General features: G+C 54.8%; 4 protein-coding genes across 32 annotated transcripts in view; 1 reads left to right on the forward strand and 3 right to left on the reverse strand.

Annotated features, from left to right (window-relative positions):
• The window catches only part of DCPS (decapping enzyme, scavenger), a 21,591-nt gene extending 19,676 nt beyond the window's left edge, over positions 1-1,915 (reverse strand). For 3 of the 5 annotated variants that reach the window (XR_012626210.1, XM_074848758.1, XM_074848757.1), the window contains exon 1: positions 1,110-1,499. Coding sequence is in view for 4 of the 5 variants with exons in the window: in XM_074848758.1 (XP_074704859.1) it covers positions 1,110-1,274 (165 nt within the window). In the remaining variant the exon portion in view is untranslated. Of the gene's footprint in view, positions 1-7; positions 908-1,109; positions 1,500-1,791 lie in introns of those variants that run through there. The other 2 variants (XM_074848759.1, XM_074848760.1) reach the window with 2 other exon arrangements.
• On the reverse strand, positions 1,584-7,414 carry TIRAP (TIR domain containing adaptor protein). 22 transcript variants are annotated; one of them, XM_074848774.1, is made up of 8 exons: positions 7,327-7,414; positions 5,938-6,040; positions 5,199-5,319; positions 4,130-4,212; positions 3,624-3,710; positions 3,322-3,376; positions 2,429-3,034; positions 1,584-2,104 (listed from the first exon to the last, which is right to left on the reverse strand). In XM_074848774.1, exons 4-8 carry the CDS (start codon positions 4,166-4,168, stop codon positions 2,061-2,063), a joined length of 831 nt encoding a protein of 276 aa, XP_074704875.1. In that variant the 5' UTR covers positions 4,169-4,212; positions 5,199-5,319; positions 5,938-6,040; positions 7,327-7,414; the 3' UTR covers positions 1,584-2,060. The 22 variants fall into 22 exon arrangements, with proteins under 22 accessions (XP_074704875.1, XP_074704874.1, XP_074704873.1 ...); XM_074848773.1 differs by lacking the exon at positions 7,327-7,414 and adding an exon at positions 6,503-6,526; XM_074848772.1 differs by lacking the exon at positions 7,327-7,414 and adding an exon at positions 6,471-6,520.
• Positions 6,717-18,163, forward strand: FAM118B (family with sequence similarity 118 member B). 4 transcript variants are annotated; one of them, XM_074848755.1, is made up of 9 exons: positions 6,717-6,783; positions 7,159-7,204; positions 11,276-11,353; positions 13,451-13,703; positions 14,679-14,906; positions 16,187-16,315; positions 16,705-16,990; positions 17,560-17,619; positions 17,702-18,163. In XM_074848755.1, the coding sequence occupies exons 3-9, from the start codon at positions 11,283-11,285 to the stop codon at positions 17,713-17,715; spliced, it is 1,041 nt and encodes a 346-aa protein (XP_074704856.1). In that variant the 5' UTR covers positions 6,717-6,783; positions 7,159-7,204; positions 11,276-11,282; the 3' UTR covers positions 17,716-18,163. The 4 variants fall into 4 exon arrangements, with proteins under 4 accessions (XP_074704856.1, XP_074704854.1, XP_074704855.1 ...); XM_074848753.1 differs by having other exon boundaries at positions 6,732-6,783; positions 7,159-8,704; XM_074848754.1 differs by having other exon boundaries at positions 6,732-6,783; positions 7,159-8,704; positions 16,786-16,990.
• Positions 18,164-19,048: 885 nt separating this feature from the next.
• Positions 19,049-25,129, reverse strand: SRPRA (SRP receptor subunit alpha). Its single transcript, XM_074848740.1, has 14 exons — positions 24,952-25,129; positions 24,501-24,584; positions 23,154-23,317; positions 22,884-23,044; positions 22,599-22,752; positions 21,994-22,147; positions 21,598-21,704; positions 21,290-21,408; positions 20,946-21,032; positions 20,681-20,853; positions 20,111-20,324; positions 19,871-20,034; positions 19,645-19,743; positions 19,049-19,325 (listed from the first exon to the last, which is right to left on the reverse strand). The coding sequence occupies exons 1-14, from the start codon at positions 25,075-25,077 to the stop codon at positions 19,197-19,199; spliced, it is 1,935 nt and encodes a 644-aa protein (XP_074704841.1). The 5' UTR covers positions 25,078-25,129; the 3' UTR covers positions 19,049-19,196.
• Positions 25,130-25,266: the final 137 nt, after the last annotated feature.

A 25,266-nucleotide genomic window follows, 5' to 3' on the forward strand; every position in this document is an offset into this window, starting at 1 on the left:
CACTGACCCACGTCACTGATTCCATCTCCGATACCCTCAAGTTGACATGGGGCCATCGACCGGACAGTCAGAGGGTCAGGAAGAAGGTAGAGGCAGGTGCAGGAGTTTGCATCGTGGTCAAGGAGCAAACCTAGGCTGTTTCGGGGCAGGGAGAGCTTCTGCCCTGCTCCGAGGAACCACAACCCAGATCTGGACGTGGCTTGAGCATGCGGGTTTTGGGAGGCACGAAGAACACTCCCACTGAGGCAAGGCCTCAGTCAACTCTGCTTGGGGAGAGCAAAGGGGTTGACCTGGGGCTCCCAACCTGGTGGAGCAGCAGGTCTGCGCCCAGTTCAGTTACCCACTGACCATCAACCCATCACCCCGAGACTGAAGCAGCAGCTTGAAACTTCCCCGTCCTCATCGGCCTGCTTGGATATCCACCTCCGAGAGAGAGGAACCGAGGCGGCTGCACTGCTCCCACACCACGGCCAGCCTCTGCAGCCATCAAACTTAGAGAGTTATTACAAATTACCTTTTTATGGGACCTGATTGACACGCCTATCCTATTTACAGCCCCACAGTTCGCATCCTCCTTGCAATTCAACACCACTTTACCCGTCAAACGTGAAAAACCTGCTCTCCGGGCCAAAAGCAACAGCTATACTAAGAAGAAATAACCTGAGGCTGGAAATAAGGTTTCCAGCGCGCTGCCGCCGAGAGCAGCCACCTCCTGCTCCTCGCTTGACCGGATTCGGGCAGCACCGGGCTGGAAAAGCGAGTCTGGGGCCACAGTTTGTGGAATCAAGAAGGGCCGGGCCGCAGCCCTGCGGGGGGACGAGCCCGGGCTGGGAGCGGGGCAGCCCCCGGCCATGCCGAACCCGACATGTTGCGCCGGGGGGCGTGGCCTCCGCGGGGGGAGGGCGGGGCTTGCTTGTGGGGGCGTGAACTCCGCGGGGAGGGCGGGGTTTGCTTGTGGGGGCGTGAACTCCGCGGGGAGGGCGGGGTTCGCTTGTGGGGGCGTGGCCTGCCTGGCGCGGGCCGCCGCGGGGCGGGGTTAGCCCTCAGCGGGGAAAATGGCGCCGGGCCTGAGCGAGCCTGGGGGGCCCCCCCCCCCCCCCACCCCGTACCTCCCCGTGCAGGAACACGGCCTTGTCCCGCGCCGACTCCCGCAGCACACGCCGCAGGCGCAGCTCTGCCAGCGGGAAGGGGTCGGTGGCGGCCGCCCCGTCGTGAGCAGCGGCCCCGTCCTCCTCCTCCTCCCTCTTCCTCTTCGACCGCGGGGCCTCCGCCATCGCGGCCCCCCGCCCCCGCACTGCGCCTGCGCGGCTCCGCCAACAGAGGCGCGAGGTGGGCGCCGCGCTTCCAGCGCGCCCCCTGGCGGCTTGGCGGGGCCGCGGGGTCCCCCCCTCCCCCGGGAGCACGAGGACGGGTGCGAAACCGACCCCCTCCGCGGCTAAAAGGGGTCCCCCCAAGCCCAGCAGAGCCCACACCCAGATCAAGGATCAACCCCCCCACCATCTGGGGGGGTCACTTATCCCCGGGGCTCCTTCCTGATGACACAGAAACCCACAAGCCAGGGAATTAAAAGAGAAACCAAAACCGAAATGTAAAACTTCCGCATTTTCATAGTCCCAACAAACTCGTGCAAAGCCTCAGCCGGCACCTGCCCCTCCTCCTCCTGCCTGAAGTCCAACACCACAGGGCAAGGCACCATGTCAGCTTCCTGGGGGTCCAGAGGGGTCTGAGGCCCCAGGGAGGGGGACACACACACCCCACCATAAGAAGCTTCGAAGACCCCCCCAGACCCACCTGACACCAGGGTTTAGTGTTTGTGATGAGCCATGGGGACCCGCTGGAGGACACCCCCAACCCCACCGAGGGGATTTTGGCCACCATTGGTGGTAACGTCGCCGGGACCCCCATGGGTGTGAGGACTTTCCCCCCAGCCGCCTCCAGCTCCCAGGTCTGGCTCGAGCAGCTCAGCTTCGCCCCCAAGGTCCATGGGGATATGGCCGCATCCAGATCTGGTGGTGGCAGCACCAGAACGCCCACAGAGACACCTCATCCTGCTCCTGGCACTACTCAGTCCAGCTCGTGGAGCTCCGGCACAGCTCCTGGAGGTCTGCAGAGGCAGCAGAGGAGACCCATTAGCAACCAATTCATCTAAAAAAACAATTATTTCACAGAATCCCAGAATCATCTCGGTTGGAAAAGACCTTGAAGCTCCTCCAGTCCAACCATGAACCTCACACTGACTGTTCCCAACTCCACCAGATCCCTCAGCGCTGGCTCAACCCGACTCTTCAACTCCTCCAGGGATGGGGACTCCCCCCCTGCCCTGGGCAGCCCATTCCAACACCCAACAACCCCTTCTGCAAAGAAACACTTCTTTATTTAAATAAATCTAGAGTCCAGCCCCTTCCCGTGGTACCCACAGCACACTCACAGCGCATGATGGTGTCTCTGATCTGCCGGAAGCTGTTCTCCTTCAGCGCCATGTAGATGTAGTAGAGGTTTCGCAGCTCCTTGGGATAATCCTTCCGATCCACATCCTTCAACACCGGGATGGTGCGTCCGTTGGTCATGGGAGCTTCAGCCAATGCTTGATGCATCTGGTACTTGCACCAAGGATCCCGGAGGAAGCCGGGGGTGATGAGCATGACCCAGCAGTGGCTGTTCTGCACGGCGTCGCACAGTTCCGTCACCACCGCGCTTCCCGGCGTCGCGTCCCGCAGTTGGAGGAAGCAACGGAAGCTTTCGGGTTGACCCTCCAGGTAGGACACCAGCTCCTCCACCAGCTCCAGGTCGGCCTCGCTGTGGCAGATGCAGACGTCGTAGCTCTTGGCCCACCGGGCGCTGCCCGAGGCATTAATGACCGACAATGAGACCGGTGACAGGCGAACGGACCTGGCCAGGCTCGTCTCGGAAGAGGAGTTGGAGCTCATGGCAGAGGATGAGGAAGATGAAGGCGAGGATGAAGCAGAGCGGCCAGCGTTGAGGCTGCTCTCCGCCGAGCTGTGCTTGGGCTTGTGTAGGAGCCGCCTAAACCAGCCTAGGGAGTCAGAGAGACCACGGTGAGGTTTGGGGGGCTCAGCACCCCACCCCAGGCTTCCCAAGGGGCTTGTGCAGCATCACCAGCTCACAGCAGGACAGAGATGGAGATGAGCTGGGCAGGACATCACCCTGCCCCCCCAAAAACCACTCCAGACCCTAAAACCTTGGCTACCGCATCATGGCTAGCAGTTTGTGGGTGTGTTTCAGTGGGGAGGGGATGCCAGTGAAGGAGGGGACAGAGCCAGAGGCTTTATCCTGCCCGGCACTGACCAAACCTGCACTCACCGGCCATAGCGGGCAGCGCGCTGCTCAGCCTCTGATCGCCAGTGTGAAAGCTCTCCTGTCAGCATAAAAAAAGGGATAAAAAAAGAAATTAGGCAAGCAGGAACCAGCCCTGCAGTAGGTCCAGCCCCAGGAGCTCAGTGGGGTTTATTCCAGGGACACACAGCTCTGGGGTGCTCACCTGCAGCCCCAAAAATCACCCCCAGCAGTGTTTTCCACATCTGCCTTGCCAAAATTTGCCAGAAAGGAGAGTTTTGACCTCAAGCAGGGCTGGAAGCTGCAGCTCAAGCAGCCCTCCTGCCTACCTTTTCTGTCCGCCAACACCTGCAGCGAGCGAGGCCGAGAGCCGATGGGCAGGAGAGACCCTCATTCCCAGCGGCGGGGAAAGGATCCTGCGGACAGGAGAAGCGGGGATCAGCAGGGATCACCGGAGATCGACCGGCTGCTGTGCAAATTAAAGATGGATTGGGTGATGCCCACCCTGGCATTGGGCTCCCGGCACAGTTTGGGGTGCCTGGACCCTCCCTGAGGGTACCCAGGAGCGGCAACAGGGGAAACAAGCCCCAGGAGCGCATGTGACTGCTGTTTTCCACTGCTTGCATCACCCCTTCCGAAATAAAGCCACGCTGAAGCCTTTGCCCTACTCTGAAAATGGCACAGGACCGCGGCAAACGTCGGCAAAACCCCGGCGCACCCACGGAAACCACAGTGCCCAAGCGAGCCACTGCTTAGCAATAGCAAAAAGCTTGAGCGTGGCTTGAACAACAAGCAGGGACGGTGAAGGGTGGGGGGAAATTTGGGAGACACCTACCTGGGATGCAGGAGTCAGACACCAGAGCAGGGAAAGCATCAGCCCCCCTGGGTTCGGCACGGAGGAAGATCTTCCAGGATCACCTAGGTGGTAAAGGAAAGATAGGATACACCATGTTCACTCTGGAGCCTAATGGGATCCACAGAGAATGACAAGGCTGATTCATCCTTACAGCTTCCCCATCTGTGAGCAGTTCCCAACAGAGCAGCCCTAGGGTGGAGGGAAGGACAGGGGCACCCACCAGCTTCTGCAGGGACAGAGCAGAGAAGCTGCCCTGTCCCTCCGCTGCCTGATCCCCCTGAGGCCCCCCCCGGTTGCCGGCAGGTCCGGGCTCCGCGTGGGCATGCGGAAGCGCAGGCAGGGGAAGTCAGCCGTGAACCTGCGGGCCTGGGAAGCCAGCCCTCCCGGGGGCCTCCCTCCCACATCCGCCACTGGCCAGACACCGTCGCCAGCCGGGCGTCACCATGCCCAGCCCTCACCAGCAAGCCCAGACCTGTTTCCCTCCCTCGGGTGGGGGGTCCCACACCCCCTACGACACCAAGAGGGCGGTGCCTGGCGCCATCCCTCGGGGTACGGGGGATCCAGCTCCGGTGCCAAGCATGCCCCTCCCTCTCCCACCCCAGAGTCCTCACCCTGAACATTGGCAAAGCCCCCCGACCTACAAGCGCCTGCGGAGCCTCCCGGCATCCCTCAGACCCCTGGAGAAGCCAGCCCTGGCGCTCACACGGGAGCACCTCCAGAGTAAGGACGGGGTGGACTTGGGGGGTAGAGCACAAAGCTGGGTCAGCGTCTCCCTCACTGTTCACCGTGGAGCGGAGTGATGGCCATCACACCCCCACCATGCATGGCGCCCCAGGCTGCAGGGCCCCCACCTTGGAGGAGCTGGGCTCAGCGTGGTCATGGAGAGGACAGTGAGTGTTTGGCACCCATCACCCTAATTTCAGGGCTGCTTTGCCTCCCCACATCCCAAAATATGTGTCCCCCTCATCCAAGTCTTGCCTGCAGCTTCAAGAAGCCCAAGATGGAGCCCACTTCACTGAGCCCCAGCACCACCATCCTCAGCCCCTACCTCAAATTCGATCCACAAATTCGATCCTGTCGATCCACACCTTCTGGCGGGGGCTGGACAAGGTCTACCAGGGGTGAGGCAGCATTTTTGGGGTGGGGGACAGAGGGGGAGCCAGAAAGACCTGGCAGAAGGGTTGGGGGGCTGGAGAAGACAGAGGCCAGCCCAGCCAGAGGGGTTGATCCTGCCTTCACCAGCACTCCTGGCCTGAGCTCCTTCCGCACCCAGCCGCCACCCCAGCTGCCTTCCTCTCCTCCAGGCACTGAGCAGTAGCCACCGGGCAGCCCCTCTGTGGCCAAATCACAAAGCAAGAAGCCCAAAGCCGAGCAGCACTGAGCCCCACAAGGACCCCCAGGCAGCTGCCAGCTGTGAGTCAGGCACCACTTCTCCTGTGCTTTGACCCCTTTCGCTCAATCGCCTCACATTAATCCCTTCCCCTCTCCCACCCTGAAAACCAGTGACTTCGCTGCTGTCACCACCCCAAAAAAAAAAAATCAACTCCCCACCCAAAGATGTGCCCCAAAGGAGGGTGAGTCACCCACTTATGTGAGTCAGCCCCACCTGGAAACCCCAGAGCTGCTGGACCGTGCCCTAAGAGGGTGAAAACAGCCCCACAAACCCGAGTCCCTGAGGGGCAACACCCCACTGGATCAGCCTGCACCTTAGCTATAATATAATCATTATTAAAGGGAGCAGAGTAATTAAGAAAGCACAGCTTGATTCACAACATGCCTTGACCCACCAGCAGCAGCACCACGTTGAAATCCTCCGGCAGCACAAACACATTTTGGCTACGGTGTCACCGGGCCGGTCATCGCAGGGAAGCCTGTCGCTTACTCGATTGTCTGCAGAAAGTATTAGGAAATTGTTGGAGGAGAGGCCGAGCACAAGGCAGGGTCAAAGCCAGCCCCAGAAAGGTGCTCAGGTGAGAAAACAAGGCTACTTCTGCCTCTGAATACACCCATCACCAACACACTTCACTTATGGTGCTAATACAAAACAATACGCAGCTACCCCAAAAGCCAGAGAACAGCTACTCTTCCTGAAAAGCTCTAAATATACGCACACTCCTTTACACGGAAAGCACTACGGCAGCCAGCCAGGGCCCAGCACTGCTCTTACTACCTCACAGGGCTGGAGACGCTGCCACACAGACACGAACCCCAGCGGAGAGGCAGCTCGCGGAAGAAAAATCCCCTGATACAGAGCCCGGTAACACCCACAGGCCTACAACAGCGCCCGCGAACAGATGGCACCAACACCCCAGACTCTCACACCGCAACCCGACAGGCCCAAGCCGCGCAGACCTCCCCAACCGCACACAAGCCACGACTGGCAAGCGCATGCGCCCGCCACCTTTTATACTCCTCAAAGTATCGCGAGAACAGCGGTGAATTATCGCGCGGGCGCCCGGCAAGACTGCGATCGTCCCGCCTCTTCCGCTAACCAGCCAATGGGAGGGGGGATCGGAAGGGGGCGGGCCAATCCCTGCCGGTCGCCCCGCCAAGGGGGCGGGGCGGGGCGCGAGGCGCCTGCGCGGGGAGCGGCGGCCGGGCGTCTCCTCATGGGGCCGGGCGCGCGGCGCCAGGTGCGTGCGGGGCGCGGGAGCGCGGGAAGGACGGGGGGTCGTTGCCCTGGCGACGGCGGGCCGGGGTCGCGCGCGCGCTGTGGGGAGGCAGCCGCCATGAGGAGAGCCCCGAGGGCCGCCGTGGCGGTGGGAAGCGGCAGGTCCATTCGTCCCCCCCCACAGCCCGGAGGGGGCTGCGGGGCTGCTCCGGGGAGTGACCGCCTTATGGCGGCGGGAGGTGCTGGGGCCCAGGCTCACCTCAGCGGCGCCGGTCTGTGACACCCGCCGCGCCGACGCTCTGTCTAAAAGCCATTTTCTTGGACGTCCCCCCCCCCGAGAAGGAGCCTCGGCCTCCTCCCTGCCCGCTGAAATACTGTGTTCTTGCTTTTCCCTCAGGTTTAGTGTGAGAGGGGGCGAGGAGGGGGCGCAGCGGAGAGGAAAGGTAAGGCCTCCAGGCGCCGGGCATCCCTGAAGGTGTGAAACCGCCCCTCCCCCAGCAGCATGTCCGGCCCGCTTTGCTTTCCAGAAATGCTCTCAGAAAGCCAACCTTGCATGCAGAAATACCTGCTTGAGGGCTCTCCCGCAGCCTCGTGTTCTGGGGCTTAAATCAAGCAGGCCGAAGCAAGCCTACGTCTGAATGCATTGGCCCGGCTCCTGTGTGAGTTTGTTGGGATACAGACCTCTTCCAGGCTTTGCTTGTCACTCCCTCTCATTTCTCATGAAGCGGGTGGGAGCCTGAAGCACGTGGAGAACCACAGTGTTAAATAAAAACCTCTGCTATATTTTAACTCGCATCTGAGCAGGCTGAATCTTGTGTTCGTAACGGCGGCGCAAACAGAAGCAGGGTGTGTTTTCCTGGCGCTGCCAATCCCTGTTATTGCTGAGGCCTGTCCCTTTCTAGGATGGTTTTGACAAGCTGTGCGGGCCTGCTCCAATTTTGACTCCCACGTGGAGGGACACAGCTTGGGAATCGGCCAGGGATGACTCATTAATATCCTTTCAGATTCTTCTATCTGAAACGTGGCAGGTTTTAAACTATAACGTGACGTTTTGTCTTACCCAACATCTTAAAGCCACTTAATTTTAAAAAGGAGATCTGAATTACGCCCTCACTGGTGGTAGTTCTTCCCAGCACTCAAAGAAGCTAAAAATAATTGATGAGCAATGAATTTGTGCTTGCTTTATATAATTTGAGGGGGCTGTGCCAGAGGAGCCCCTCTTTCAGCACTGAGCTGGACACATGTGGTTTTTACTTTGCTTAAATTTTGCGTTCAGGTCTAGCGTGCAGGTGTAGCTTTACTTGTGCATTAGCTGCTGAGCTGGGAGACAGCCAGAGAGCGTCCGCAGTGACTTCCCCATCTCCTTTGGGGATGAGTTGGTGGAGAAAATGTCTCATTAATTTCCCGCGGTGGTTCTGCAGGTCGGGGTCTGATGTTGACTGAGCGGCGTAGTCGTGTTTCGCAGCGTTACGGCAAGGTTTTTGTAAATATACTCAGTGTGTGAGCGTCAGCGTTGCTTTGACATATGCTTTGTTTAGGTGTTTGGTTTTAACTGGGATACATCTTTGTATTTTGGGTGTTTTTGCAGCTGGATGTGTCTGTATTACATACGGAATTGCGTGATTAGGTTTATTCAGCGTTGGCAACTTGGGCATCGTTTAAAGGCAATAGTCCCTTGCTGAAATCTCTACCTCAAAGGCTTTAGGATAAATTAAGTGATTTCTTCAGTGTGGAGGGGAAAGGAGAACACTGCAAACCTATGCAGGGAGCGTAGTGCCAATAATAAAGGTGATGAGAGACCACACTGTGACAGGAGAACAGGGCGGCCGAGCCAGAAACCTGCGGAGTTTGATGTTTACGCTCTCTCTGACTCCTTGTAGTCTAAATAGCTGGAAAGTTCCCGACAGCTCGAGGAGGAAGACGGGAGAGACGCTTCTTATCTTGTAAGTGCCCGTTGTTCCCTCTCCTTCATGGCACCTGCGGCGGCGGCATGGCCAGGGTCCCCTTGGTGGTTTTTTCCCTGCGGCGCTGGTGCCACGCTTTGAGGTAATGCTATTTAATTTTGGTGACCTTGACTGTGCCGGCGTGATCTGTCCCCCTGGAGAGCAGAGCTTCTCCCCAGGCCTAAAATCTGGAGGTTTATGTTTCTTGACTGAATCTCTGAGACTTGTTCTTAAGAGAAATAAGAATTTTTTTGGAGACAGGCAAAGCCCAGACATTGAGTTTGTTCCTTTTTGGCTACCTGCATTAAATAGAAATGAAGATTGAAGTTTGTGATACTAGACAACCGTCTTTTGGTAATGATAATTATAAAAGGTGCTTTTTCCTAAGTTCAGAATGACTTTTGAAACGGTTTAAAGTCACCTAAAAATCGAATTGATGTCTCCATTTCTGCTGTTTAAAGTAACACGAAAGTGTAGGATGAGGAAAACAGGAGCAGCGCTCAGGCAAGTGAACAAGCTAAACAGGGGAAGGCCTAAGTAGGAGTTTATAAACAGGCTTGATATTTGAGACGTAGCAAGTAATTTGCAACCTAAAGCTAATATAAACTTAAATTAGATCTGTAAACGAAGCTGGTGGAGAAAGTGGGAAAAGTTTTACCTTCGGCTGTTAGGTGTGCTGCCTCGGAGGAGTTGAGGGCAGACCTGGCAGCAGCGGGAGCTCAGTGTGTTGCTTTACACAAACTTCCCTCTTGGATATTCCAGTTAACGAAGGCTGCGTGCTTTAGTCCCTAGCTCGCCTGGAGTGCCTTTGCACCGTTAATTAAGATTTGGCTGGCTTTGTGGAAGCAGCCTGCTCTTCCAGAAGAATCAGCTAATCTGAAATGAGAGATCTTACCCTACTGGAAAGGAAAAAAAAGGGGGATTTTTTTTTCCCCTTGATGTTTTCCATCCTGACTGTGCTTGGCTGTATTCCCTAAAGGCGAGTCTGATGTTACCGCCTGACTGATCATGTGTCCGGCAGGTCCTCCTGCCTCCCCGAGAGTCACCACTTCGGAGTGGGTGTTTTTTCTGCTGGTTTAACTCCCCAGAACATTTCACCCTGTGGCCTGACAGTTGCAGGCGTTCGGGGGGGGGGGGGGGCATGAAGCCCCGGAGGTTTGTTGTCAGAACAGCTTCGAAATGCTGGACGGAGGGTTGGACAAACGCGGGGTACAACGTCCCAGCGGGTGTGCAGTGGAGGAGGCTCAGCCTTGCACCGAGGGTGTAGAACCGGGAGGTGCAAGCAGTCGGCTGGAGCCTGGTTCCTCGCTTCCTAAACGCATTTGAAACTTTTGTCTGAAGTCGGGGCTCTACAGTAAAATAAATCTGATTATTTGAGGTAGTGGGGAGCATATGCTAAGTGGTGTTTCAGGAGGCAGGTTGTGAAGACCAGCTCTCTGAGGTGTTACAATATTATTATATTAGTGTTATAATAATATGTTACTGTTTTAATGATAGTTCTAAAGTTTTCAGGAGAGGTCAGAAACAAAAGACTGGCAAACCTACTGTATCTGAGCATCTGTGAGAGTCGGTGTGCCCTGTTTTCATCCCCCAGCATGGGGAAGGATGATGGTTATCTAGATTATTGGGACAATAAATGATCCCTGACAACGTTTGTAGCACAGCCGAGGTTTCACACCTGCAAAGAGTCGTCCTGTGGATCCCCTGTCAGTGCTGCTGCTTTGCTGCAGTGAAGCAGTCGCAGGCATCTCATTTGTAAAACAAACGCTCAGAGCTCACTGAGGCTGTGAAACCTGTGAAAAAACTGTGATTTTGGGCCAGTGTTTCCTTTTGGCAAAAGCCTGCCAGAATTTTTGCTGGACTCTTCATTACAATTGGCAAGAAAAAAATGGATAAGGGTGAGCAGTTCTGTCTGCTTTCTTTCCCTTTTAATAGTCTGATTTTGGAGAAGCAGAGAGGGGGAGAGGACAGTGTGCTGGCAGACCTTTTGTATTCTATATCACAGGCTGTTGAAAGAGTTTGCAGACATAAAACTTCATTTCCACGGGCTTTAAGGTCATATCCCCCTGCCTGTAGACGTATGGCGGGCTGGATAACCCTTCTGTCATCACCAGAGAATTAAATGCTCTCGGTGGCTTTTTGTAGAACAAAAATCTTTTTGTCTTTCTTCCCTCCCGCTGTTTCCCAAGCAGCGGGTTTGCTAACGGGCATCGCCTTGGAAGCGGGGAGCTCCCAGATAATGGGCTCTCGGGCAAAGATGAACGGCCGAGGGGAAACGAAGGGACTGGCAAGCAGTGGTCTGCCAGTGGCAACCGCAACCTGGTTTTACAAAACAGCCCTACGATTTTATTAAGCTTTGTTGTAAAGGAAGTTAAGGAGGTGGATGAGAGCCGCGGGGCAAAGTACAGAAACAAAAAAGTGCAATTCTCAGCCCGAAGGTGATCTCATAAAGATAACAAACCCCAGTATTTATCTGCCTGTGAAAAGCTGCCTCGACAAAAGCCTGTGGTCTGTTCCACGTCGTATTGCGTACATGTAGTGACTTTGCTTGTGGTGATTTGTCTACTATAGAAACTGGATGGCTTCTACCGTGAGCCTGGGTAAAGAAACATTGTTGGAAGATGGAATACCACCTGCAAAAAAGCCCAGGTAAATTTAATTATACTCCAGTGAATGTCTTCTAATAAGAGCTTTTTCTGTAACCTTGCATTGTTCTTTAAAGAGCACGACACTCGGCGCCAAGCCCCTGCAGTCGTTTCAGTTGCTGATCCAAGAAAAGCGCGGGGTCTCTAGCCGTGTTTTCCTGCCGTGCATGGAACAAAGGCCTTAAGACTGTACTTTGCTGCTGGTTTTTTTTAACCCCTAAGCCAGGTTGCACGGAAAGCTGGTTTTTACTGTGCTGTCTCCACGGTTTTAGCTTAGGTCCTGTCCACATGTAGGGTCCATCAGGTGCGGTTGGCGTGCTCCTTCGCTTGAGTTGGACAGCCGTTCCTAGGAGGACAGGCAATTACTCAAATCCGTGTGATTTTGCTGCCTGTAAAGGCAAAATAATTCCACTCTGGAGGCTCCCCATACTAATAAGTAGGTTGTCTTGCAGTTCTCCAAGCAGGGACGTGAGCGTGATGCTACCTTGGGGCATACCCACCCTTGTGTCCATCCAGGGTTGGGACTGTGGCTGCTGCGACAGCACGGGCTCAGAAATTAAGGCATCGCCGTCTGCAAACGAGCAGCTAATTCATCTAGGGAGCTGTCTTCCACTAATCTGATTTATTTAAGAGTTATGGAGGGCTGGAGAATAGTTTCTGTGAGGGAACTGTGGTCTCAAGGTTGACCCAGTGACTGTGGGATGAGCAGAAAAGAGGCTGGGAGGTTATTTTCTCCTTGCTCTAGGATATCAGGGTAGAAAAAAGCGCATTTATCAGCGTGGGAACAGAATGCCTCTTTCAGAGATGTCGCACAGGATGTTAAGACTTACGTATTTGTTATTATTTTGGATTTCAGTCCCTAGGTTGCTGGTTGTGTTTTTATACTAGCTCATTAGCATGAATACTAATTTATTCTTTGTGGGTGAGGTTTGCGGTCCCAAAATTAAAACGTGTTTATCGCCACTAACGGTGAAGACCTCCTCAAGAAAAGGGTTAACTCATCTGTTTTCGTAGGCAGTAATAGAGGGAAGGCGAAGCTCCATCTGTGTGGTATCGGTTTCCTTTCCCCTTCTCGCAAAATATCACGTGTTTGCAGATAAAAAACATTCCTTCCGAATGAGCTGCCTCCCCGGGTGACTGCTTCCATCCTCTGGGAAGCCGCAGCTGGTCTCCTGCTTCAGAAAAGCAGCTTGTCACCAGGCAAGGCATGATGAGGAGAAACCCATCTACTTAATAAATAATAAACATCAAATTTAAAAGAACTGTGCGGGTAGAAAGCTAGGAGATAAGTAAGAGGGGAGGAGGAGGACGGAGAATATAGCCACGCAGCTCTTCCCTGAGACTCTTTTGTATCATCTGGGCTTCCAAAAGGTTGGCCTCGAGCATCCCGCTCACGCTGCAGGCGGTACAATTTCTGGTACAACGTCCCGCTGAGGGGGCTTCTCCGCAAAGAGGGGCCGGCAGGTGGGAAGGTCGTCTCCAGGGCAGAGCTGGGAGGAAGCCTCCGCTTCCCTCCTTTTGTGCTGGGCTACACGGGGCTGCTGCCTTCAGGCCCTTGGTTGGCACCTTAGTTAAACCAGGAGCAGTCACGGTTGTGTTTAGTCCCTGCGCGGGGGTCTGACGCGTGGTCTCGGGATGTATAGAGTGTGTATGTCTCTGCAGCCAGTGATAACACATTCCGTATGGCTCACCGCACCATCTCCACTGTCTCCAGCCTTTCTGCTAGCTTCCAGTTAACTATTATTAACAAGACCTCCCTTATTCCAAACTTTAATTTAATTAGTTTTGCTTCAGAAGTATTCCTGGGCGGCATTGACTTCCCCAGTAACCGTCTCGGTAACAGACTCGATTGCGGAATGCGTTGTAATTACGTATGTTGTAATTGTGGTCATTTGTGATGTTGCTCCGTGGAGCTGCGCGCTGTCTTTAAGGGGTGCTGAGCTGCTCCGCTCGTCCTCTGTTTATCAGAGGACCCTAATGGACACGTTGACTCAAAATTTAGGCAGAGGGTACCTCCCTTGTCCTCCGTCTGCATGTTCCACGGCCCGAGACATCCTTCCATCTACGACGGTACCAGCTGTGCTACTTTCTGCTCTTGCAGGAAGCTGTTGCCAAGCCTCAAAACCAAGAAGCCTCAGGAACTTGTTCTGGTGATCGGGACAGGAATCAGCGCAGCAGTTGCTCCCCAGGTCCCAGCGCTGAAGTCGTGGAAGGGGTTAATCCAGGCCCTCCTGGATGCTGCTATTGACTTTGATCTCCTGGAAGATGAAGAGAGCAAACGGTTTCAAAAGTGTCTTCATGAAGACAAGAACTTGGTTCACCTTGCCCACGACCTTATCCAGAAGCTGTCTCCGGTGAGTCTGCTAAGCCAACAGCATCCTGGCTTGTATCAGAAATAGTGTGACCAGCAGAAGCAGGGAGGTGACAGTCCCCCTGTGCTCTGCACTGGTGAGGCCACACCTGGAGTGTTGTGTCCAGTTTTGGGCACCTCAATCCGAGAGAGATCTCGAGGGGCTGGAGCGAGGGCAGAGGAGGGCAACGAGCTGGGGAAGGGCCTGGAGAATAAATCCTGTGAGGAGCGATGGAAGGAGCTGGGACTGTTCAGTGTGAGGAGGAGAAGGGGAGGGGAGACCTCATCACTCTCTACAGCTCCCTGAAAGGACGTTGTGGAGAGGTTGGTGCTGGTCTCTTCTCACAGGGGATTAGTGACAGAACAAGAGGGAACGGCTTTAAACTGCAACAGGGGAGGTTCAGACTGGACATGAGGGAAAAATGTTTCCCAGAAAGAGTGGTCAGAGAGTGGAATAGGCTGCCCAGGGAGGGGGTGGAGTCCCCATCCCTGGGTGTGTTTAAGGGCCGTTTGGATGAGCTGTGGGGGGATGTGGGGTAGGGGAGAACTTTGTAGAGTCGGGCTGAGGGTTGGACTCGAGGGTCTTTTCCAACCTGAATGACTCTGGGATTCTGCTTGTAGCACTGCATGGAAATATTCGGGACCCCACCCTGAGCGTAGGGTTTGGCGTTTGGAAGTAGCTAAATTGGTTCTCCAGGATGCCCCCATCTCCCAACGATTCCTCTTTCCAGGAGGAACCCCGAGTGCAGTTACTGTGCTGGGTTCCTGAGGCATAATTCTGCCGTAAACACCAGCTTTTGGGCATTTCACTCGGGGTATGCTGGGGTGGGGAGGACAGTAAGCTCTGTGTTTGTCTTGCAAGGCCCTAAGAGCTTTGCAGAGGTCTTGGAGAAGCCTGTGGGTAGTTTCTCATCGAGTCGTTTGACACGAAGCATTAAAAGAAGCCCGGCTCTGATCTTAATCTGTCTCCCCTTCTCAGCGCACAAGCAACGTTCGCTCAACATTTTTCAAAGACTGTTTATACGAGGTGTTTGATGACCTGGAATCTAAAATGGAAGATTCTGGGAAGCAGCTGCTTCAGTCTGTGCTTCACTTAATGGAAAACGGGGCACTTGTGTTAACCACAAACTTTGATAACCTGCTGGAACTGTACGCAGCACACCAGGGGAAGCATCTGGAGTCTCTCGACCTGACTGATGAAAAGAAGGTAAACGATGATGATTTTTTGTTTTTCTCAGGGCTGAGCTGGGACAACGCAGGACAGTGGCGGCTGCGGGATGTGCCCTCACGCCTGCGTAAGGGGATTGTACTGTTCATGGTAATCTAAACGGTGTTAGACAACCTCCAAGCACAGGCTCTGACCATTTGGGGCAGTGAGCAGAGGAATGAAGACGAGTGCTCGTTTCTGAAACGCTGTGCTTGCTGGCTGACGTCCGTTGCTCAGGAGGAGCCCTTAAGCCTGGTATTTCTTTGATCTCTGTCCTTCTGGCTTCAAATTCTGGCTTAGCCTCACTGAAGTACCGCAAGCCTCGCTTCCACATAAGGCTTGGGTTGACGTTTCTAACCAACATGGGAAGCTCCATGCGAGACACAAAGCTGACCTTTCTATTTTTAGAGCGTGCTGCGAAGTGCTTTTTGTGACAGAGCGTTTTCGGGGCCGTAGCCTTCGAGGCTTCCATGTCCTTTTTCTGAAATGGCTGGATGGCTCCTGCTGGGTCACTCTCTGTGTTCCGGCTTCTTCTGCCCTGCTCTTGTCTCTGTAGCCGCTCGCTGCATGCAAGCTTCCCTCCTTTTGCCCCACTTCTTCAGTCAGGCAGAAAATCGGACTGTGAAACCCTGAGCTCTTCACCACCTGCCCACCTCATCTTCCCATCGTGGGTTTTACTGCTGGGGAGCATCTTGTCCTTCTGTTTGCTTGTTAAACACACGCCGCGTGTAGGTGCCGTGCAGTACTTGGTCTCTTTTCGTTCTGACTCATTTCTGTGCTTCACGTTTCCTGCATGACCTCTTAATCTACATGGCTGGAAGTACTTACAGTGTTACAAATAAACAGTCTAATTATTGCAAGCTTAAATGAGCTAAGGTCTGCAGGAGTAAACAGAGAGCCTCAGAAGTGGCTTTCTGAAATGAAGGTCAGCTGTTGAGCTCCCTCAGAGCTTCCCAGAGCCTAGAGGGGCCAAGAAATAAAACTTTGTGGGCTTGAGAAACACACTGACAATATTTATAGAGTTTTTCTCCTTTTTCTGCCAAGTCCGTTGTATTGATTCAGTCTCTTCCCATCGCATTCGCCGTTCAGCTGAAGCGTTGGCCCAAACAAGCACCGTGGGCTGTGATGTAGAGGCCAATGGACTCGTGACCTCTCGAGGAGACGAGGAAGAAGCCGCCTCTTTGAACTGCTTCCCCAAAATGGTATTTTTTAACAGCCCCGTGGAAGGAAGCGCAGGTGATGCGCTCGCTAACATTTCTGGAGGGGTTTGTTTTGCGCAGGTGCTGGAGTGGGCGCAAGAGAAGAGGAAGCTTAGTGTCCTGCACATCCACGGCGTTTACACCAACCCCAGCGGCATAGTGCTCCACCCGGCCGGCTACCAGAACGTGCTGCGCAACACGGAGGTCATGGTGAGGCAGCCCTGCCTTCTCTCCGCGGGGCGTACGGCGGGGTCCCCCACGTTGTGTCTATGCATCTCCCACTTCCCTGGCAAGCCCGTACATTAACCGTAGGCTCAGCTGAGTTTAAAGACTGAGTTTAAAAAACGTGAGCCATAGGCTCGGCTGAGTTTAGAGACTGAGCTTCACACAGGGTGGTGGGACAGTCCTTAATTTTTGTGAAATAGAAGAGGAGGGATGGATTCTCCAGCCCGCTAAGCTGCAAAAACACCTCACCACGCTTGTGTTGAGGATGACTGAACGTTGGCACTCCTGCAGAGCCTCATCAGGCAGATGCTGTCTCTTGTGCCTTGTGAAGATAAAGCTTGCCTTGACTAAGAACGTCTTTCCCTTTTTTAAAGCGAGAGATTCAGAAGCTGTATGAAAATAAGTCATTCCTGTTCTTGGGCTGTGGTTGGACTGTTGATGACACCACGTTTCAGGCCCTGTTTTTAGAGGCTGTGAAGCACAAGTCAGACCTGGAGCACTTCATGCTTGTACGGAGGGGAGACGTGGACGAGTTCAAGAAGCTCCGTGAGAACATGCTGGACAAAGGGATTAAAGTGATTTCCTACGGAGACGAATACACAGACTTGCCCGAGTACCTTGAGAGGCTGACAAGCGAGATCGCCACGCGGGGCCGAGCAGGTACGGGGCTCACGGGCTGTGCGGGGTGGCCGGCTGTGTGCGTCCACCATCTCAGGGATCCTGTCGCACGCAACGTGGTTCTTGACTGTCACCGTGCGCTTTGGAGCGTAGGCAGCATTAATAGCCCCTCTTTATGCTTTATTATTCCTTAAGCTTTTTTTTTCTCCAAAAAAAATCACCAGCGTAGCTGAATTTGGGGTATGTTCTTATAGTTTAAACAGCTCTGCTGCTTCCCACACATCCAAACGTTATCTTTAACATGCAGCTGCAGTTATTCCCTTTCTAGCGAAACGGCGTTTCAGTCTCACTGACCGTTGTGCTGCTCAGCTTGAGCAAACGCTTTAACAACCGAGAGATCTCGCTCGTAAATCACAAAAAATGGGGCAAAGAAGTGAGTTTGCTAGCCAGAGCCTTGCTGGCACGTGTCAAACCCAGCCAGGAAGGCCTGTCGCGTGCAAAACCGCCGCACGTGGGCCGGAGGCAGCGCCCTGACGGCAGCACCGAGCGCTCGCAGGGGCTCCCCTCGGGGCCACCTTTCCACCCGGCCGCTGCTCTCTGCTCTCTCCTAGGTGTGCCTAAGGAGGGACAACACCTCAACGGCTCCGCCGCTGCCCGCCCCGAGATAAAAGGTAAGACTCTCCTGAGCTGAGTGAGGCTTCGCCCCTTTCTGGCCCCTCTCAGCAGCCTCTCAGGAGTTTTACTTTCCTGCAGGATGCAGCACTTGAGCATCAGCCTGGGCCCAGCACCTGTGCCGCGGCGCAGGACTCCCTAGGACGGGCCTAAGCCCGAGCCGGCAGCTCTCAGGGAGGCCTGCGCGGTTTAAGGCCAGCCCAAGGGAGGAGGGAAGCCCACTGCTGTCGAGCTGCTGCCCACACGTGCCGAGCCGAGCCGCTTTAGGCAGCAAACAGAGGCCGGGGCAGAGCCTGATGCCTGGTTTAATGTAGTAATTGTCTTTTTATCAAGGTTGTGTGCGCCTGGGGAGCGTGGGCTCCCCGAGGGAGCTGCAGCCTCCTCTAATTTCATACCTAGTGCTTTTGTATTCTGTACTTTCAATTAAAAACATGAAACTTGAGCTTTTTTTTTTTTTACTTGAAGCTCTAGTTTTCTAGTCCTGTCTTTATACTGTACAGTATTTTGTATGTCAAAGCTCGTATTAAAGGCCTGTTCACTCAACTTTTGGCTGGTGTGTGACTTACACGCCCTCTCAAACACCTCACACAGGCAGGAGTTTGTCTCCCCAGCTCCAGGAGGAAATAGGTCCTGGCTGGAGGCAAGTTATTTATACACGGAGAACAAATTATGAAGTTTATTTTATATAAATTATGTCTCTTAGCAGACAGCATTCAATTTATTGCACTATAGCACATCTGCGATACAGAGCTACAAGACATCGTAAGAGAGTTTTGTATTATTCAGTGTAGCACTTCAGACCGGGATCAAGAGGCACTCGAAGGGGGGAAGAAAGGGTGCAGGAAAGCAGCAAGCAGCCACCATTATCTTCCAGTATTTTTTTTTTTTCCGTTTTGCTAGCAAATAACGCTGAGGCCAGCAGGCAGGAGAGAGGTAGGGGCACACTGCCTTCCTTCTCCGGCCACGATTAGCACTACCAGGCTGCTGCAGCTCTCCGACTCCTGCCCCAAAACGTGGGGTCCGGGTACCCTCCTCCAGAGTCCCAGTGACAACAGAAATGGGGACCTTTAAGGCAATTTAGCATCTCCTCTCCAGCCCAGCGCAGGCCATCGCCATTTTTGGTTTATCAGCTTGGGTAGAGCTGCCACTAGCAGCAACCGTAACAGCCAGATTTTCTACCGCAGCACCGATCCTGCTCCCCCCTAGCAATAGTCACCCCTGCGTCCTCCCTAAGCTGGTCTAAAAATCAAAAGCAGCTCAAAACAAAAACACCTTCAAACCCCCCAAAAAGCACAGCAGGTCCTTGCGCTGCCCACCCCCCCCGCGCCCCGCCGTGCAGCACAAACAATACAAAGCTCTGGGTTCAGCCTCCCCGCGAGGGAGCCTGCATCACTTGAAACAGAACGAAGGAACCCAGGGGAAGGGGGCTTGCTGGATAAAAGGGGTTTTAATCCAAAAAAAAATAAGCCCCCCTCCCACCAGTATCCCTTCGCTCTGTTCCACACTACACGGGAAAGACTAGTCGGTAACGGGGTAAAGCATGTTCTTCTCTGCAAAACAGCGATTTGGTGGTTTTTTAGGCCTTCATGAGCGCTGCGACCACGGCCTTGGCGTTAAGGCTTCGCAGATCACAGTAAGTTTGTCCGGTACCAACGAAAACGATGGGTTTGCTCGTGATGTAGGTCATGGAGATGGCGGCGCCCACCTGCCCGGGACAAGAAGTGACCGTTAGCCTGAGAATCCAGCGCTTCCCCCTCAGGGGAACACGTGGAAAAGCTTGTCAAAAATTCAACCTCCTCCAACTTTTCAATCCGTACGGTCCCTGCAGTTACACCAAGAGACCCCACGGCCCCGTTTTCCACACGCGCGGAAATTGGGCTGCGAAATTTTGTTTAAATGGCTCGAAATGGAAGAGGAAGGCAGGGGACAGTGTCAGGGACAGCACAGAAGTTTGGTAATTTCCGTCTCTCCCCTCTGGTCTCCAAGGGGAAGCTCCACCAGAATCATCTCAAGGGCCTCCTTACCTTGTCGTCGATGGTATCGAACTTGGTGAGGACAATCCCGTCGATGAGCCGCGGTGTCTGCGCCATGGAGTGATCAGCCAGGGCCTTGTTGAACTTGACCTGAGGGAAAGAACGGATCCAAGAAACACATCTGTGATGCTACCGCTGTTCAAATCTCCGCCAAAACCTGCAGAAGTGGGTTTTTTCAACCCCCCCCCAACCCCAATCTTTCAGCCTCAACACTCACCAGCTGATCCACAGCTTCATTTCCCACCAGCGCTTCCCCAACGAACAGGACCAGGTCGGGAGCGTTGACAGCGATGAGTTTGGCCAACGCTGTCATCAAGGGAGCGTTGTCCTGCATGCGGCCCGCTGTGTCCACCAGGACCACATCAAAGCCCTGGTTCCGAGCTGGCGAGACGAGGAAATAACCTTTAAGAGGACGCTCCCCTGAAACGGCGTCTCCCAGCACCAGTCTTCCACCTACCGTAGGAGATGGCCTCCATCGCGATCCCCGCGGCGTCCTTGCCGTAGCCCTTCTCGTAGAGCTGCACCATCGTCCGCCCGCCGTGGCTCTCCGGAGGGTGCAGGGTGTTGAGGCGACGGGTGTGAGTGCGGAGCTGCTCCACTGCTCCCGCGCGGAACGTGTCACAGGCGGCGATGAGGACGCTGAAACCGTTCTCGATGAGCCAGAACGAGATCTGGAGGTAGGAGGAGGGGAGAGAAAAGGAAGGAGGGGAGAGAAAAGGAAGGAGGGGAGAGAAAAGGAAGGAGGGGAGAGAAAAGGAAGGAGGGGAGAGAAAAGGAAGGAGGGGAGAGAAAAGGAAGGAGGGGAGAGAAAAGGAAGGAGGGGAGAGAAAAGGAAGGAGGGGAGAGAAAAGGAAGGAGGGGAGAGAAAAGGAAGGAGGGGAGAGAAAAGGAAGGAGGGGAGAGAAAAGGAAGGAGGGGAGAGAAAAGGAAGGAGGGGAGAGAAAAGGAAAAAAAGAAAAAAAACCCGCTAGCAGCCACAGTCCGACCTCAGCGCTGGTCCCAGAGAGCCAGGAGGATCGTGTCCTACCTTGGCCAGGTTCGTGGACTTCCCAACACCGTTGACACCACAGAAAGTGACCACGTAGGGTCGGTGATGGCGCTGGGCATCCATGACGTCGCGGAGGACGTCCACGCGGCGCTGGGGCTGCAGGATCTGCACCAGGGCTTCCTGCAGGGCCTGCTTCACTGTCGAGGTCACCGCTGGGAAGAAGGAGATGGAAAAAGAACCCTGTGACGCTTGGGGAACGCTCCCGAGCCCCAAAGCGCAAGCAGGAGGCCACGTGGCCACTTACTGGTGAACGTGCCCATCACCTTCCCTTCCAGTTTCTTAGCCACCGACTCACAGAGCTGGACCGCAATCTCAGCTGCCACGTTTTTTGCTTCGAGAAAGAGATGGAGAGAGGGGCGTTAGCCCTGCTGAGGAGGTTACACAACGCCAGACGTCAGCATCAAGGCAAGGACGGAGCCAGCGTGCAGGAGCCCCCCACTTTTGCTGCGCTGTCGAGGGCTCCCCAGAGGCGAGACAGGAACTGACCCTATTTCCCGTGGGCAAGAACCCAACCCACAGGTGCTACCCCACACCGAGAGCGCAGGGAACCCCCTCAAACTAACCCGCTCCCAGCAGATCCAGACGTACCAATCAAGTGATCCTTCATCTTCTCCAGGACGGGGTCCATGTCCTCTCTTGTCAAGCTCTTGGAGCCCACCAGGCCTTTCAGCATGCCAAACATGCCCCCCAGGCCACCCTTCTTCGCGCTGCGGAGAAGCGGAGGAGTTACCTTTAGGTTTGAGGAGGAAGCTGCACAGGGCACGCAACAGCCAGATGCAAGAAGAGCCCACCACACACCAGTTTGTCCCCAACTGCACTACTGGTTAGACTGGAAGATGAGTTATGGGAGAGAAATCAAGAAACCTGCAGCAAGTGAGTGCTGCAGGAGCCTCTACCTGGGTTTTGAAGGGTTCTGAATAACCTTCTCCTCTTCAGCTTCATCATCGCTCTCATACTCAAGGTCGTAGAGGCGGCCGGGCTCCCGATTTCGATCCCCCAGGGCCTGCGAGGGGGGGAAAAAAAACCACACACCTTGAAAATCATCACCCGCTTACCGCCATCCCGCCCTGCCCCCTTCCGTGGTCACAGGCAGCGACAAGAGTTCTTGTCAGCAGCAGAAGCAGCTCTGCAGAGACCTTTGCTGCAGGTTCACCCCGTCTACCACCAGAAAATATCCTTTAGGCAGCAGCTTTACGGGCTGGGCGCTGCGATCCCCGTTTGTGGGTTTGCAACGCCCAGCTGATCCCAGAACAATACATGAAAGCAGACACGGTGACCTGACTTTTCCTTACTGTATCAGGGTCAAATTCCTCCACAGGACAAGCCTCCGCGCTTCCGTTGGTAGCGGAGTTACTGTAATCGAGTACTTTGGCATTAGAGTTCCCCAGGTCCCACACTCGGGGCTTCTTTCCCTTCTCCTTCTGTGCCTCGGGCTTTGGAGATTTGCTGAAATAAAAAAAAAAACAGAAACACGTGTTGTTCAGTACAGTGAAGCAGCAGCAATCGCCTCCTTAGAAGGTGTGAAAATTAAAAGCCCGCATTACCCAAAAAGGCAGAAATAAAGGCTGATTCAGTCTCCAGGGTTTATTTATCTGAACTTTAACCCTGTATCAGACCTTGAGCCAGGCATTGATGCACCGCTGCCCTTTGCTCACAGCGGGAAAGCCTCACTAAAACGAGGTCTAGACCTCTCCCAGGCACACGCCGGGTCTCTGGGTCTCCCAGGGAAGGGATCAGGCTCTATTACCCCTCCAGCGTGCCCTCTCCCAGTCTTTCCAGCAAGCAGGGAAATAAGGAAAAGGGAAATAAGGTCCAGGAAAGCAAGGTTTGACTTCCAGGGGTCACTGCAGAAAGGCAGGACTCAGCCACAGGTACTGACCGTGTCCTCGTTACCCACCTGGACTTCTCCCCTGCTTTCATGTGTCTCTTGAAGAATTCCTCCCGGTTCTTTTGCAGGATTTCATCCTTGGTCAGTTCCTCCCTGTCACCGGCCGTGGAGAGCTGCTTGTCACCCGCAGATGCTTTACCAGGCGCCGCGACAGCTTCAGTTCCTGACAGAAAGAGCCCCGACACAAGCTCAGCCCAGCCTTTGGGTGCTACGAGAGGACTGGGAAAACACACGCTGGGACACGGAGCTCCGGAATATTTATTTTCCCCCCTTGTATCTTTCCCAGCAACTCACCCTCTTTTTTAGAACCTTTGTTCTTCTTGTTCTTGACTTTCTCCTTTGGTTTCTCCCCTCGGGTTTCTATCATACACTTGACAGTCTTCTGGGACTTGAGAGACTGCTCAAACGTCTTCATTACCGTGGGAGCTCGGACTTTACTGCTCTCCTCTGCATCCCTGTGGGGAGGTGGCCCGTTAGCCTGAATTTCAGTTCCGCCCCTCCCTCCTCCCCATCTATCTCTGTTCTAAATGGAAACTTGAGAGAAAAAAAATCAGGCTCTGCTACCGGAGAAGGCGCATGAAGTCATCTTTAAAATCAAAGGTGCCATTTAGGAGGCCCAGGGTGCCTTTCTGCTGGAACTCGTTGCGATATTTATCTCTGAACTCCTTGTGAACGTCGTCTATCAACTTGTCGACGTAGGTTAGAGTCAGGATCTTCTGAAACCCCACCTGCAAGAAAGCACAGCGAAAAGATGTTGCTTTTTCAGCTAATTGAATCGCTGCATCTAGCTGGCAAGGAAGCAAAAACCTCTCCGCTTGATACTTTAATTCTTTAATTTTGGCAGGCTTCAGGCTATGTTTTTCAGTCTGAGTTTCCAAGCTTTTAATACGCTTTCAAAAAGGAAAAAAAAAATAAAAATGGCACAACCCAGAACTTCACTTTAAAAGGCGACGCCAATAAAAATGGGTTAACTGTTTCACGGCAACAAAGACACGTAGCGAAAGACCAGAAAAGCGTTTTGCTTATCTTCAGGTACACAACGAAGGTTGTGTGGATTTACAGAGATAAGGCACGGGCAGACTGAAAGGGAGAGCGTTAAAAGATTTGCTAAAGTAAAGGGGGTGACACATTTCTGGCTTTTAAAAATAGATCTGGTCGAAGTAAAATGTTTGATTAGGATGTAGCAGCCTGCACGGCTTCTATTTGAGGTTTAATGAGTTTTAATCCTACCGCAGATGATTAAAATAAGCTGCTACCACAGCGGTGTGTGACCGAGAGACACCCCCATCCACCCACTGAGCTCCCCCGGGAGGGAGCACACAGGAGCGGGCAGCCCGGCTACGCTGGGATCGCCGCTCCACCCCGGGAGGCTCCTCTGGAGCCAGCCACAGCGAGACCTACGTTGTACATCCTCACCCCAAAACATCCCACAGCCAGAAGGAGCTGACCCAGCTCTGGGAGCCACGGCAGAGCCCTACGCATTAAAGCATTCATTTGCTCAAACCACAACAAGCTGATAATTGCTCTCGGTTTCCAGAGCAGATCAGCACTAATGTGCTGATTTTTCCTCACTCGAGGCTGATGGGTCCCAGTTTCCCCACGCTGACGGGGGCAGCTGCTGGCACCAGGACGAGGAAGAAAGCAACGCGCCAGGAAAAGCCTTCACGTTCTCAGCACACAAGCTGCCCGTTTTCCCGAGCGGCATCGATGAAGCCTCCTCGCCACGCCAGCCGCTGCTCTCCGTGAGGTTTTAGGAAGGCAACGGAAAGCCTCACCCCTTCGGGAAGGCGTTAAACAGCTTTTTTTCCAGCCAATCCACACACGAGCACCCCCCTTTTCTGGGGCAACGCCCCTCCCTCGGGGTTTCAGGGTACGGCAGGGGGCTGAAGAGCCACCCCAGGGGTCACTTACCACAAACACCAGCTCAAACTGGTTGTCCAGTTTGTACTTGAGCGTGAGGGCTTCATGGGTGAAGGAGTTGTTGCCGCCTCGCTCCTAGGGGGAAAGAGCCGTTAGAAGGGGGGGCCAGCAGTGAGGAGAGCCCCCTCCCATCATCCCCGTCCCCCCTGCTCCCCCAAAAATGGTCCAGCCCACCCCCCTGGGCAGCTGGTCTCATCCTTCCCCTCCAAAGGGGTCAGTTGTCCCCCCCCAGGGCAGGTGGTCCCAGCCGCCCCCTCCCATCCCGGGTAGATGGTCTGAACCACGTCCCCTCCCTCAGGTAGGTGGGTCCACCCATTCCCACCTTCCCAGGGGGGTGACCCCCACCCAACAGCGTCTGTGCCTCCCCCCCGCCGCAGCAGATGGTCCCGCCCAATCGCGTGTGTGTGTGTGTGTCCCGTGCCCCCCCCCGCCCCGCGCGGACCTGGAGGAGGACGGAGCGGATGAGGGCGTTGACGGGAGCGGTGGCGGCGGCGGCGGGCCCACGGACGCCCTGGAAGCACCAGAGGACGAGGCCGCCCTTGCTGAAGATGGTGAAGAAGTCGAGCATGGCGGCGGCGGCGGCGCCGGGCCCGGCTCCGCGCACACGTCGCACTGCCCCCGCGCTTCCGCCGGAAGTCGCCGCCCCGCCGCGCGCGCCCATTGGCGGAGAAGACGGAAGGGGCGGGACGGCGGCGGGCGAATGACGGGAGGGGGCGGGAGGGGATGGGGCGGGGCTAAGGGGGGGCGTGGCCGGGGG

Source organism: Strix aluco, chromosome 23, assembly GCF_031877795.1.
Source record: "Strix aluco isolate bStrAlu1 chromosome 23, bStrAlu1.hap1, whole genome shotgun sequence".
Taxonomy (NCBI): Eukaryota; Metazoa; Chordata; class Aves; order Strigiformes; family Strigidae; genus Strix; species Strix aluco.